Here is a 15,210-nt window from a genome sequence, read left to right as displayed (position 1 = left end):
TGATTCAAATCTCAACTCCATTACAAAAAAATTTCGGCAAATATGTTTTCGGCAATTATAGACAGCTCGCATGCGTTCAACAAGATCCTGCACAATGTAGTTCTATTAGCACGTCATTTGGCAGTCGTATTTGTGTTTCGTGAAAATATGCAAGGTAATTTGAAAGATATTGCAACCACATAACACACCATTTGAAGCATTATGAAATGTTGAAGTTGAACTGTCATAACATTAAAGAGTCTCACTGTTTAGAGATGAATTCATTTCAATTGCACCACCAGACACATTATTTTTGATTTTTTTGGGTAGCATACATCTTGATATCATAAATTAAATGGCTAAATGATTTTTGAACTGAAACTTGTGGTCATAAAGTCTTCTTTAGTATCGAGCAACGTACTTGACGATCCTTATTTAATAGTTAAAAAAGCAATTTTGTAGATAAAAATTATACTGCACGAAGATTAATTGAAAAGCTGTTTTATTTTACCAATCCTCTTTATGGTATACTATAAAGGCGTAAATTACAACGCACTTGCATGTTTTAACACGTCATGATAGTAAAACCGATTGCAACGTTTGTGTGACAAAAAACTTAAAATAAAATTTGATTGGCTCTGCATTAAAAAAAAATATGACTACCGAGAAAAAAAAATCGGTTTTGCTTTTAGAATCGGTGTTTTCATCCAGTTATTTTAATCCGTGAAAGTTTATTAGCTGGTGTTGTCAACGGAAAATTTGTTGCCAAAAAAACACCTTTTTCGACGATCGTGTCATGGAAGCTACAACGGCATATTCAACAAACGACCAAAATGAGGTTTAAATTTTGTATGACGCCAATGGCATGTAAGAAGATGGCACGGAATAGTTGCGAAAAACCCCATGTTATTATTGCCAGACTATAAATTGGTTGCAAGTTGCTGTGCCTTGCGGTATTTGCTATAGAATTCAGGACCATGCAGTTGGTTTGTTTTGCGCGCCTCCAAAGTTTTTAACAGAGTACCAAAAATTACTAAATGGCAAGTCAATTTACAAGCATGCGAAAACTTTTATTAAACGAAAACATAAACAAGTTTACGATTAGGACACAGGGTTCTTGATTAAACCAAAGGGCTATTTAGTATATTTGTTTTGTATGATTTCAGTATGGTTTGTGTTTTAAAATTTTAGTTAATATTTAAAACTGTTCTACATTATAAACTTGGCGGTTCATTAAGAGACCTCAGACTTACAGCTTATAAAACACTAAATTGTTTGTTTTATAAACAACAACAATTGTGTGTTGGAGTAAGCTGATCTTTTACTTGAGGTTGTGCCAGGGGTGGTGTAGAAAAATTAGCGATACATGATCACAACATCAATCGTACTTAGACGTTGTAAACTTGAGCCCGTTGGTTGCCATCCGACGCTTGCGTCAATTACCGCTTTACGCGATTCGCCTCAAGGCAAAATTCTTCCAGCACAGCCTGATACAAATTACTTACCCAAAATTTTATTTTCATTCGTTAGCTGTAAAACAGTCGATTGCAAATAACATGAAATCCTGCATATACGTTGTGGCGTTACTGGTGTTCTCGTGGATTGGAGAATTACACGGTTTGTTGTATTTAGCATTATACTGATGCAAGTTTTTACTTTTTTAATATGGCATTTCGATTTGCAATAGTGTTTGTGAGTAAAATTTAGCTGAAAGATTAATGGCAACTCAGTTATGTTTTAGATTATGTATAGTTAGTTAAGGGTTGATGCCGTTGGTGGTACATTTAAAGTGTTCCGTGCAATAATTGTAAAAATAGGGCAAACTCCTATAAATCGAAAGACGAAATCGAGTTAATGCAGAAAGAACCTGAAATAAGTTGACATTAGTTGCCTGTCGACTGTGACTAGCTTTTGATTATGACAATTCGTGCTAAAGTAATACCTAAACTAACAAGGAAACGCACTGACACCTTAAATTGCTCTTTGGTGTGTTTGATGGATTATAAAGTACTCACAAAAAATCGAATGTAGAGTAGGTGACCTTTTTTACTGCTGACCTCCAGTTTGATAGGAGGTAATACGAGCTTACAAGGGTATCTATTTTACTATCACGTTGCGAAAGATAAGTACCGTCTACATGAGTCGGTTGTCGCAAAACACGAACAAGGTTTAACAAGCAACACAAACGAGAACGCTTGTAATTCTTCTGCATCACGTTAGGATTAATCTTATTTGTGCTTTGTTGTTACTATCCGGCCAAAATCGTTTTAGAGTTTAGATAAACGGCTTTAAAGATTTTGTCATGCAAATGGGAACATGCAAACACGATTCTATTTGAATTAGGAACTAACGATGACAAATATATATAAATACTTAGAATAAAATTAAATAACATGTACTTCTGGAAGCGTTTCTATACGATGCAATATACTTTCAACCATCGCCGCAAAATTATGTTGTCAAATTATTTAAACACGATCGTAAGTTTGGCACCTGAGTTGTAAGTCGGGCCGAGCTTTTTGGGCCGAGTTCGGGTTCGGGCTTAGGTTTCTCCAAATAATTGGCGTGATTCGGGCCTGATTTTACACTTTGTGTCAGTATTTTTTTACATAAATTTAACTAGCTACGTAGCCGGTTACTGGATTCCAAACAGTCCTAAAACGCCTTGTTCAAGACCAATTGTCTGTTTTGTTTGTAGTCTTGGTCTTTCCTAAGACTTCAATGCGTAGGTCTGCATGTCAATCAAACTTCTGGGCCCAAACGGGCTTCTCAAAAACGATTCGGGCCGTGGTTCGGACTTAGGGTTCGGGCTCCGATTTCAGGCCCGCTACAACTGTGTTTGGCACAATACGTCCTTTATGGAAAATTTAAATGTTGTTTGCAACTGTGTTGTGTTACAGCTTGTCACGACAAAGGACACGGTGGAAGACCTCCTCCTCGTCGAAGCCGCACCAAACGACAAACTGACTCATCAGAGCTGGAAGAAGATTACACCAATTACTTGCGCGATTTCTTTTCAAACTGTATGCGGAGAAGGGTAAGCCGAAACGACTTTTTATTACCCATGCCGCACCACGAACTTCGTGTTTTTCAGGCTGGAGATATTTGGGACTGGGGTAGCGTGGTTGACGTTTCGGTCCTAGACTCGCAATGGTACCGCAATTCAGACGTTTCTAACTGCAGGTAGATTTTTTTTATATTTTGGAAACAAAGTGGTGGGATTTATTTTTTGAACGACTTTGTATTGCATTTTTTTACAAGAGTGAATGACTTACCCACCGCTTTTTGCCACATTAAAACTGTATGCTTAAACTGTAACGCACATATAAAGGTACACAATACCTTTTATGTACAAGAAATGGATGATTATACTATATGTGGTGGGTTCAACTAGAAGTATAAGGCCTGACCCTTTTGTGTTTAAATTTAGTCTGTCGAGGGGTGGAGATTCCGTGTTTTGCTGGCAACTGCGACTAAACGAATACTTGAGACAAACATCACCATTTCTGCAAGATACCAGTGACTGTATTGCGGAGTACAACATAAACGTGACGAATGCAGCCATAGGTGAGATCGGTTTAGCTGAGTTTCGTTCTGACTGACATACCGCAAAAAGACGGTAAACTTTAACAGAACCAGTAGCCGAACATGGATTTTGTATTTGCAGCGTCGCGGCCACGCTCAAGAGCTAAGCGACAGACGAGTCCACAAGGTGTGTGTTTTTCCTCCTTTTCTATAATTATATAACTTTTTATATAACGAACATATCGGATGTCACCACTGAAGTCGACTTGGATTGAAATTGTAAACCGTTTAAAGATATCAAAGATCTCAACACAGTAGTGATTCATTCCCGTGTTGCAGAAACTTAAGCGAACCCGATATTCGGGTACGAACCTAAATTACAAGCCTGAAACCTGACCCGAAACAAACTGACTTTTAATAAAATAAAGATTTACTGAGAAGGAAAAAAAGTGACCAACAGTACTTATCCCCAACCGAGCCGAAAGAAATGTGACAAACGTATCCCCAACCGAGCCAAAAATTTTGAACTCCATGGCGACGTTATTTCTTTCAACACCATTTGTCTTGTAATTTACGTTACTTGCGTTTCTTGCAGAGAGATGTACCGATTACCATCCCAACTCAGAGAACGTTCGTACTTACGGGCTGTGCAACTCACAAAATATCAACCTGTCCCCTTCGCGAAGAGAAATCGATTTTGCGTCGGTGACGGAGTTTATTGCTGAAGACACAATATGTGGGTAAGGTGAACCGAATGCTGCCACGACACGATAGTCGCATGATTTGCATTACAAAAACTTTTCACGGGTTAAGGGTCAAAAAGTTGATATAATTTTGCTATCCATAAACATAAAATAATTGGATTTCTGAAATATTTGGATTGTTATTCCAATAAGCTAAATACCCGTAATAATTTGAACCTCCAGGAATGCTGTAGAAATTTTACCCGGAAAACTGGTGTGGTTTTCCCGAATCTAACACGTGCAGCGATTGTTACGTATTGCTCGCAGTTCCCACCGAAATCAAAACGTTTGGAAAACCCAAAAAATATTCGATCGTGCAGTTCTAACACAGTTGGGTTTTCCAGCGGAAGTTTCGGATAACAAACATGACCTGTTTTGCATAGTTATTGTTTAGTAATGAAGCATGTAAAATATTTTAAACTGATGCCCGCAGGCGCAACGTAATGAAAACAATGCCCATCACGTGTCAGTACTACCTAGTACAAGTGGTTTCGGCATTCCACAATGGAAAGTTTGCTTTTCGAGAAATTCCGGTATCTTATACGCGGTTATAATATAACTTGTTGATTTATGAACATCTTGAGCAGCCTAGTTGTAGAGCAGTGGTTCCCAAACTTTTTAATATTTTTTTCTAAACGGTCCCCTTGCCATTATTTCGAGGGCTCGCGGTCCTTAAGCCTAAATGTGTATTTCATAAAAACAAAAGTTGATTGCAGGATTTTAGCCAGTTGTGCAAAATTGCGCATAATAATCATCCAAGGACAGCATGTGACTTCACAAACAGGACAAAAACATTACGATTGTGCGCGAACAATTGCATTTATTATAGCTGTCATTCAATAAAGGCCATTGTTTAGCAATGGAGACAGTCGATTCTCAATTCTACTTTGATTTAAACTTATTCAGTGGCACAAACTGACGCCAAATAAGATTATAGAATTACTTCAATCGCCTCGCGGTCCCCTCAAAATTGCCTCACGGACCCCTAAAGGACCGCGGACCCCAGTTTGGGAACCGCTGTTGTAGAGGCATTTCAACCAAAGTTTATCTTATCTTTTTATTTGGAGGGCGAGTGGGATCATGGCATCTCAAAAGTAGTAAGTCGGGTCGGACTCGAGCCTCCTTTGGGTCGTTAAAATACATTGGGCCCAATTTGGGCCGAACGGAACGCTACTCAACATTAGTGTTGTGATCTTTTTGGGGGGTAAATTCCAATTTTCGGTCCAATTCAGAGTTAATTAAAAAGTTAATGTTTATGTGTTTTCGCCTAAATGTTTGTTTTGTACGATTAATCTATCAAGTTGCCTTATAATTAATTCTTTTTGATTGAAAATTCCAAACAAATATTTTTTTTCTTTTTATAGACCTGAGTTTCCTGATTGTGGAGCAAACGGGGAAGAAACAATAACACAGGGCGATCCTTTAGTTCCACGCTGGCCGTATAGATTCGAAGCGCTTATGCGAAAAGACACACCTGTACGCAATAGCGTAGTGGCCTGCAACAACCTTGTCTATCCAGTTAACAGTAAGTTTATTATTTACTGCGTATCTTTCATTAACCTGTTGAAATCAATAACTTCTTCAAAGTAAATGATTTCAAGTGACATTTAGTGTTTAATACACAATCTAACTGCTATTGAATAAGATTCTATTTGAGTAACAGCGACTGATGATGCCCACATGGGTGAAATAAATGCCATTTAACACCAGTGTTGACTGATTCTAATTTAAAAGCACTGTTGGTTTGTCAATTATTCATAAAAATGATTCCAACCCATTCTTTGACGGACTATTCAATGTAGTTTTTGTACTTAGCATCTGGTACAATAAAGTATTTGTCAACATTTAGTTTAGACATTGCAAGTTTCGTCAACTACTTCCTTGGTTTGCATCAAATACCTACTGCATTTGAACATCTATATACAGATTCTGTACATAATATGCATATTATCCTCAAACCAATAATTTTGATGTAGATCCTGAGAGGCCTTGTTCGGAATGGCAAACCTGGAGCACATGCTCCTGCTCCGGGTTTTCGGAAAGCAAACGCAGATCCCGAAGTTGTCCGAAAGGTTCCGAAGGCGAGGCAACACAGCAGATGTCGTGCAATTCCGAGTGTGGGCGCAACCGAGGACAAAACAATTTCCTATGCAACTACTTTTTGATTTCCATATTTGCAAGTCTAGGGAATGGAGGTGGTGGCTTAGGCGGTGGGTTTGGCAACTCGTCAAGTGTGTTACCACTTTTGTCGCTTATTTGTCAAGGCTAATAGTCTCAGTGTTTGTCCAGCTAAAAAAACAAGTTAATATATTTGTTTTAATGTTGTTAAATTAAATATAATGTATAAAATTATATAACTGCAGTGTTAAATGCATTTGTGTTGTTAAATGCAAAAAAAACTCAAAATGTTATTATCATAGAATTGTTTTTAGTCACAATTCCAACAGTTTATGAAACCAATACATTTAGAAACGTATGGTTAGGCGAACTGAAGAATTACGGCAAATGTAAAACACCTTACCCGTATATGCGTATAATTCCTTATTTTCCGATCGTAAAACATATGCAACTGCTGTAAACTAAAGAATGTAGAACATTAAAATAACCATGTGTTCCTCCGCCGACTTCGTTTAAGGTGTGTCCAATCAACATGTAAATCATTTTGAAGCAAGGCGAGTTTTTTAAACTTGGCGCTGAAAGCGTCGTGTATTCAACCACTGTAAAAAGGTATTAAAAAGTCTTATGAATAGTTTGAAAATCCTCGTTGTAATAAAGTTATCGCAATAAAACAGGCCAGCAAGTGTCGCCGACGCAAAATGAAACCTACCTTTAACCAATTGTAACCCAACAGCGACGTCTAGGGGTCACAAAAGAAAAATGGTTCTGGGAAAATTCCACATACGGCCTTGGGCAAGCTCACAAACACATCCTTTGCATATCTTTGCAGTTCCTGGTTTCCACAGTTTGTTCGTGTCCAAGCACTTTCCGCATTTTGTTGTTGCTTCTTTTCAAATAGCTTAAATTAGCTTGTACCTGAATATTTTTGAAATGTACAAAAACTATTTACGTGAAGCTTTTGGAATTTTCCATAAATATATTCTTATCCATCCCACAATTCCACACTTTTCGTTAGTGTTCTTTCGTGTGTCTGAAAAAATAATAATATGTTTTAGATAAGGAATAGTTTACTTGACCTCAAAACAACGACATCGTCGAAAGATGTTACCACTTTTATGTTAAAACATCACATTTATGTTACGAAGATTTTGGCGCAAAACTGAACCCAAGAACCAGGGTAAAAAACTATGTTGTCCTATTGTGTTCCAATTGCAACGTCGAAAACTTTTTAATCATTTTTTTGCATAGAGCAATCCCCAAATAGAGTGTCAAATTTTGTTTGAGTGATACATGGTGTTCGTCGAAGTTTTATAAAAACGTTTACAAATTTAAATATTATTTGTTATAAATAGCAGCTTGGACACGAAAGCATGCAAATATCAACAACTTGTTTTTTTGGTAAACAAGTTTACTTACACATTGCTTGTCGTACACCTGAATGAATTTAGCATGACTCAGGTGGTAGATTATTTACATTGCATCATTGAGAAAAGTGGTTTCGTCCACTGACATCGCCTTCCCCAGGCATATCTCGCTCTGACGTCATGTCGGAACGCGCAGAATGGGCAAACTCCCGGCGCCGTTAATTGATTACCACGTGGTTTGCGATGTACCGTATCCTAATTAATTTTATGGATGGAAATAGGTTGTTTGTACTGTTTTGCCTAACGTTTGTTACTGTTTTGCTTAACGTATAGTTTGCTAGCTTTAATGCTCAACGGTAATTTTTCCAAGCAAAAATCACAACCGTATTAATTTAGTAACCACAAATTTAAATCTTTAATCATCTTTTCTGTTTTCTGTAAAGTGTTTTCAGCACTGTTTGTTAAATCCATCTTTGCACAGCAAAAGTCTTTGAATTATTTTAGCCCAAAATCAAGGTGTTTATTTACAATAATCAACAATATCGATGCCCTTCTCTTTCCTTATCATATACCTAAGACACTGACACAACAACAAAAATGATCCTATAAACCTATCTAAGATTGACACACATTGTCACTACTGTATAACTGTGGTAGCATAAACGTACCTTCCGTTGTTAAACCTCTGCTATCCTCAATCTGTTGCCTGTATTGAATATTGACTGCCACCATAGAAACGCTGTGAGTTGTTTTAAATGAGATGTGACGTCACAACTGTGGAGCGACATCCAACGGATGTATAAATACATGCATAATATCGATTGCAAGCCGATTTTTTTCAGGCGCAAAAAACAATCAAAACTTGCTGCAGTAAAGGCTAGTGGACTTTCACTCAAATCTCATTTCATCATACTTTATTTGCAAAAAAACGAACACGAAAAATAATGTTACCAAATGTAAAAAAAAAGTAGGGCGGAAAGCGTAATATACTTATTGCATCATAAAGTCTTTAACAATTATGTCCCGCCCAACAGTCTTGTGTTTGTGCCGGATCTCCCCAGCAACCGTTCGTTCTTGGCTCCGCCCCAATACATTCTCTCGATCTCGATTTTTTAGATGTTTCGCAGCTACATACGGTAAACTCTGTCCAGTTTGTCCAGTGTCCACATTTTTTCGTGCATTCCTACAAACAAGACAGTTGCTAGGATAAAAATAAGGCAAGTATGTTTATGTGTGTAAACGTACACCGCTTAGCTTAGCTTAAGTCATTATCGTGGTCATTAAATCAAGAATTCATCATTGTGGTCAATCATGAGAAATTCATGTTTGTTAAAACTCATTGTAAGGATAAATGGCGAACAATGTAAGGATGAATGACTAAATGTGGTCATAAATTTGCATTTTTATGATGGCGTTTAACAACACAGTGTCGTGTTCAAAGATAGTTCAAAACGTTTTTGAGACAGCTTAAAAATTCTAAGTTTATCATGCGAAAAAACTATCACTTGTGGCGCCACACTAACCTGTGACTCCGAGTAAGGACCGATGCAGGGCGGATGACCTCCAGTCATACAATATCTCCTTCTCGATTGGGTGGAAGTTTGTCCGCAATTTGCATGACAGTATTCCCAGGACGACCAGGGTGACCATCTTCCGCCTTCCTCTGGACCTACGTAAAAAAACATATGGAGCTTGCCAGTTAAACTTTCACTCTCATGCGTACCGCTGTGCATTGAAAATCTTACCAGTGGCGGTTGTTGGACAAGCTGGTTGATTCGGACAGCCCTCTTCTTGCGAAGTTGGTGCGTGACACGGTGAATTGTTGCACTGGCGATTTCTGGCTCTTTTACCGTCGCCACATGTGGTGGTGCAACTTGACCACTCTCCCCAATCCCCACAAACCGGGTTCAAAACTTCGCAAGCCTATAACAACAACAATACCACTGGACTAAAAATATACGTTTTACTACACAATCCGTCTTGTCAATGTATGGTGTGGCTAAACATAGTATGTCTTTCGATTACCATTTTGGCCAAATAGGATTTACACCGTCAAAAACCTACTTGTGTTTCTTGGTCCGGCCCAGGGCATTTGGAACTTCCAGGTGCACCGGTTGTACAATATCTTGACCTGCGCTGGTCAACTTCCTGGCCGCATTGGGAGTGGCATTGAGACCATGGCGTCCACTGGGACCAGCCGTCGCCTACCAACAACATTTAAATGGGAACTTGTGTTATTTTAAAATCACAAAATCTGCTATACACTTACAAGGTCCTAGATGACAATTTTGAGTCTCGTTTGAAGGTTGAGTACAGGTAATACTGGTGTCATTAGGGTTGGTGCATTCTAGTCTTCTGGTCCTAACAGCATCATGTCCACACGTCTTGGTGCACGGAGACCATTTGCTCCAACACTGCGGTGGTTGACATCTCTGAAAAGGCAAATATGGTGTATGTAAATCACCAGCCATACAAAAAATAATCCATGTAAAGTGTCAAGGTTACCCGTCGTTCGTGGATGGAACCTTCACACGGAGCCAGTCCCGGGACACCGTTGATGCACTGTCGTCTTCTCAGCTGCTCACCGTACTCTCCACATCTTGCTGGACAATTGTCCCACGGAGACCAATTCGACCAACCGCTTGCTGTACAAAAATTGGAACTATAAACCAATGCTTTGAATGCAAACTTTTACTGAAACTGAACCGTACTTGGATTTGTTGTGATGTTGTAAACCTCCTTGTTGCACGTTTGCACTGCTGTAACCACTGGCGAGTCGTCGCGTACCATTTCCTGCAAACGTACCTGCCAAACATCATTTCTGCAGAAGAAATACACCAATGTAAAAAACTCAAATTTTAACACTATCTCACCTGGCGTTCAACCTCATAAGTCAAAAGCTTACTTGGGCAAAACTTAAGTGTACAGATTTAATGTAACTGGTTAAGATACGGGTAGGATAGTCGGAAAAGACTTTCTGAACAAACCTAAAAGGTACTTACTGGTTTCCATACGAAAGATGCCCCCGTACCAACTTAACAACTGTTCCCATGTTAAGTTTTGACCTGTCAGGTTGCAGAGTAACTGTCCGAGTGACACAATTCGAGTATCGCACGTAGCTGGTTGTGGTAACCTGTCTGGCAACGCGTGAGTGGATCGATCGAGCATTACTTGCGTTCTTGGCAAACCATTGGGAGTTTTGATCTCGCACTGCAAATAATCGTGAACAGGAATATAAAATGAGTCACTGTATTTAGAGAAGTAGTTCTAAATTTTATGAATTCCCAATGCAGTAAACCTATGCCCAAAGGTAAACAATGCACTACATTAATAGCATTTCGAAGTGTTTTCCTTGTTGAGGATTTTTGTCAAACAGCGTTGCTTTTTTTTTGTTCAACTCAAACTTCAAACTCAATTAAATTAGCAATGCAAACTGAAAGCTTTCGTTACTTAAGTTTGTTGAAACTTGGTGCAATGATTACAGCAATAAACAAACGTAGTTACATAGTACCAAATGATTTGGCAACCATGTTAGAAACCTTCATCTACACAACAGAACTTACGTTTAGGACAACGAAATCTTATTTTGTAGTTCAAGCACATCCTGCCGTCCTTCTGGTCTTCATTTCGACAAACGAATCCAAATTCCAAGTTTAAACTTACATTCTGCTTGGCACTGCGATAATCGTCGTCGCTTCCTTTAACTGCTACTTCCACAGCACTTGGATACTGACAAACGCTCGGGTCTCTTCTTCGAGCAGATGCAAGAAACTCGTAATCACCGCTACCAGACGGTTGATCCATGTCGAAATACTGGGTCCAATCATCGGCATATCCCCATACTACCGGCTCTGTTTCATAACAAAAGACACATAAAATACAATGTATGACGCTTTAGGGATGTTTACAGTATTGAATTAACGTTAATCTTAACTAGCAAGAGTCAGATATGGTTTGATTGGTGTCAGTGGTGTCAGGTTTTCATGGCCAGTCTTTTACATGACTATACCTACGAGACGCAACTTAAAACATGAGTGATGCTAATGCTCGTTCTTTACCATTTCAACATCTAATGACATTCATGGTTTTACAAGTCTAGCAAAATTTGTGGCATTTAGAGCCATTTTTCGTTGTTAAGAAATCATGCAACAGTTTTAAGTCTGTGTATGAGATACAGTACATATAAAGCAAACACATTTATACATTTATCATTGTTTTGTCCCTTGGCAAATACAGTAGAACAAATCGGGTTATTTCAAAGTGAAACACAGCTCAGGCTTACCATACGGACAGCAGTATCTTACTTTGTAGTCATCGCAACGGCTGTCGTTCTGTAAATTATTTTTACATAAGAACCCGAGCCTAGGGTTTATCTCCACAATTTCGCGAGTTTCCTTATAATCCCTGCCATCCGAAACCCTTCGCACGTTTATCGCGTTTGGTTTCTTGCACATCTGGCCAGGAAAATTTTCCAGGTGTTCGGCCAATAATTCGCTGTCTCCGTTGTTTTCCGCATTTCCGTTGCTGAAAAAGGGAGTCCAACCTTTCACTGTGCAATCATGTACAGAAACTGAAAAACAAACAAACATTTGAGGATTAAAAAAAAAAAAACTTTAATTGATTCTACTCAAATTGAAAGATATCTACAGAAAGTAAAGTTATTTGTCTTTCGTAATCGTTGTGTTGCAATGGCGACTGCATTATTTGGCAAAATATTGTCACTTAAAACCATAGCATTGCGCACATTTTTCCTTTTTGGAAAAGTACCAGTGTTTGGTGCCATACAACGCCAAAGTGTCGGATGAGTACCGATACCACACATAGCATTGAATATCGGCGAAATACTGTCGTATTAAAGGTGTTCCCTAACACCTGTTTAATAAAGATCGTGGTCTTACCTGATAATTCTTGGTATTCGTTGATGCACCGTATAGCGGGTCTAAGTATATACGAGCTACTGTTCACGAAAGAAAACAAGGCTTCCTGCCAACAGTCACGATTGTCGTTATCCCCGTCACTGCAGAAAGAAAAAAATGGTTCTCCCGAAGGGTCTGATATGTCATCTATACCAGGTATAATACCGCAACATATGTCTTAAGGTTACTTACGAGCAGTTGTATCGTTCAGTTTCCTGGAACCACTTTGAATCGAGAACGGAGAAATCGAGAACAGAGTCCCAGGATTTGATGTCGTTTGACACACCGACCTATAATAAAGGATTTTGCTCAGAATGTTGGCCAAGATAGATAGGAGTTGGATTAAGTTAAGTTAAAAGATAGTAAAGTAGGGAATTTGAATGATTTCTTACACCATTGTAAATCAGGGTAAACGCATTGTAAAAGTGCGTGGACATGAAAAACTGTGTGTACTAAGAAGACGGCAAGACGCCATAAGCAAGACCAGAAAAACAAGTTGCATGATTACTAACTAATTATTATTATTAACATCAAAAGAAATATATTTACATTTTTCAGTTATAGATGTTTCGTTACGTTTGTGGTTGCCAACAAATTAGGCATTGACCACAAAATTGTTTTGCATTACCAGACGTATTGACTATTTGGACTCAAACATGTTCCGTGTTTAGCGTGCCCTATTCTTGAAAAGGACTAAAGTCGCTACTATAACACATTTTCAAATCAATTACTTACTTTCGTTTCCAGACACCAGGACATAAAGTTTCGCAAGACTTTCGTCTTTTCCACAATTTCGGTGTTGTTTACATCTTCCTTTATTTCACGTCTATGCCGATGAAAATGACAACCTAAAATTAGGGTTAAAGCATGAAAAACATTTTTTTCACAGTACCAGCGTTTACCAAAACGTACTTACCAAGAGCATCTTGAGCTCCCATGAACAGTAGCAGCACTAGCAAGTATACTTGCATAATAAGCGTTTTTTTGCAAACTGAAACACTGATTCCAAAATACGATGTTCGTTGAGTTTTGTTACCTCTTCTCAATGATCTTTTAGCTCGTTTCGCCGGATTTTATAGCAGGATGCTAATACTGCCTGGGGCAATATTGTGGGAGCAACACAAAAAAGACAAACAACATGGTTTCGTTCGATTTTTTGCAGAAAAATGTAATATTGAGAACGAAACTAGACTAGAAACTGGCGTGCCACCGTGAAACCGGAAAAACACACGCAACTTGCAATTAACGTGGTGGATTTCGGAAATTACATCATTGCAGATCCAAACAAGATCTTGTTTCGACGGCTCATAGTTTCGAGCAAACCGCAGAGCATTATGAGAATCGGGACATTAGTATATTAACTGCAGGCAACCGCTACAGTTGCGTTTTCAGTAAGCGCATGTCGAAAAAATGAGTCATCAAATACCATGTCAGGCTGCGACTGGCGCAAGAAAAGTCGCGAAGTGACGCGTTCTAGATTTGAAGGCGGATTGAGCCTCGAGCAAGACTTCCCAGTCCTAATTAATAAACCGTTGCAGTAAAGGCCGCATTCCTTGTTGGTGAATGTTTTCGATGAAACACAAATTTTAAGGTCAACGTCCTGGCTGTTACAAGTGATGACAAACGTATACACTTAACACTACGACTTTATTTTTAAAAGAAAAAACAACATAAGACCTTTACTGTTACCTGTAAACATCCACCAAACAAACCCCGCAAAACGTGATTACTACAGCATTAAAAATCGTAAAGTAAAAATGTCAGTAGTTTACGTAACGCAGGAGTTACAAAGCGATTAGAGTTTTCACCAGCTTTTTGTGCGTATACGCACCACACGTTTAACGGTTTCGAGAAACAAGTTATAATTTTTGCTAACATTTGAGTTGCTGTTAGAGTTATACTTTGCTTTTAGATAAGGGTATGTAATGACATAAAACCAACATACGTATAATATTTGTTACAATGTAAATTCAGTGTAGAAATGGGGTTTATACCAGGGGTTACACTTTTTTGTCCTATTATGAGAATATTTTGCAGCAATTTTAATTTCCAAACATTAGCCTAACCCTGTTGTGGTCAGTCTTGCATTCTTGTTTTCGGTCTAAATCTGGACGGTCATGACACGTCGCACGTAGCATGCGGTAATTTCTCCATTCTCACTAAACCCTGTGATGCAGAAACCAGAAAAAAATATGCAGCAAACGCGCGATTAGAAATGTTTTGTGTTCTTTTTTATGGCATGTATGACGTCCTAAACTGAAACTGCAATTTCGAAACATATTACACGGTACTTAATTGAATGTTGCAACTTTGCAAACAAGCGAATAAGTTGAATTAAATGAAGATAGTTTTGGCCCTTAACACAAAAATCTTTAAAAACGTAAACTTGTTTATCCTAATTATTTAAAAAAAACGAAAAATCAATACAAACAACTTTCTTGTTTTTCCTAAAATTAGGCTGCCGTACGTATCAAACTGCCCTGATAATAATTAATGCTCAGATGATTCGAGCGTTAAGGTCAGCGGTGGCCAATTGGGATATTTTTGTGCGTATACTCTGCAAAA

The 15,210-nt window shown here is 38.4% G+C and overlaps 2 protein-coding genes across 2 annotated transcripts; one reads left to right on the top strand and one right to left on the bottom strand.

The window, feature by feature from the left end:
• The first annotated feature begins 1,515 nt into the window (after positions 1 to 1,515).
• Positions 1,516 to 6,617, top strand: LOC145215314 (uncharacterized). The gene is made up of 8 exons (XM_080083998.1): positions 1,516 to 1,596; positions 2,880 to 3,016; positions 3,074 to 3,162; positions 3,410 to 3,546; positions 3,647 to 3,691; positions 4,100 to 4,244; positions 5,612 to 5,772; positions 6,224 to 6,617. Exons 1-8 carry the CDS (start codon positions 1,536 to 1,538, stop codon positions 6,514 to 6,516), a joined length of 1,068 nt encoding a protein of 355 aa, XP_079940124.1. The 5' UTR covers positions 1,516 to 1,535; the 3' UTR covers positions 6,517 to 6,617.
• A 2,017-nt stretch (positions 6,618 to 8,634) lies between these two features.
• On the bottom strand, positions 8,635 to 13,687 carry LOC145215202 (uncharacterized). The gene is made up of 14 exons (XM_080083871.1): positions 13,562 to 13,687; positions 13,381 to 13,493; positions 12,838 to 12,935; positions 12,628 to 12,746; positions 12,012 to 12,299; positions 11,293 to 11,580; positions 10,732 to 10,939; positions 10,441 to 10,550; positions 10,235 to 10,374; positions 9,999 to 10,161; positions 9,794 to 9,933; positions 9,475 to 9,652; positions 9,253 to 9,398; positions 8,635 to 8,912 (listed from the first exon to the last, which is right to left on the bottom strand). Exons 1-14 carry the CDS (start codon positions 13,614 to 13,616, stop codon positions 8,739 to 8,741), a joined length of 2,220 nt encoding a protein of 739 aa, XP_079939997.1. The 5' UTR covers positions 13,617 to 13,687; the 3' UTR covers positions 8,635 to 8,738.
• Between the last annotated feature and the right edge of the window lie 1,523 nt (positions 13,688 to 15,210).

Source organism: Phallusia mammillata, chromosome 2 (genome assembly GCF_965637545.1).
Source record: "Phallusia mammillata chromosome 2, kaPhaMamm4.hap1.1, whole genome shotgun sequence".
In the NCBI taxonomy this organism is placed as follows: domain Eukaryota; kingdom Metazoa; phylum Chordata; class Ascidiacea; order Phlebobranchia; family Ascidiidae; genus Phallusia; species Phallusia mammillata.
Note: the sequence above shows the minus strand (reverse complement) of the source record. Positions and strands in the feature narration are given on the sequence as shown.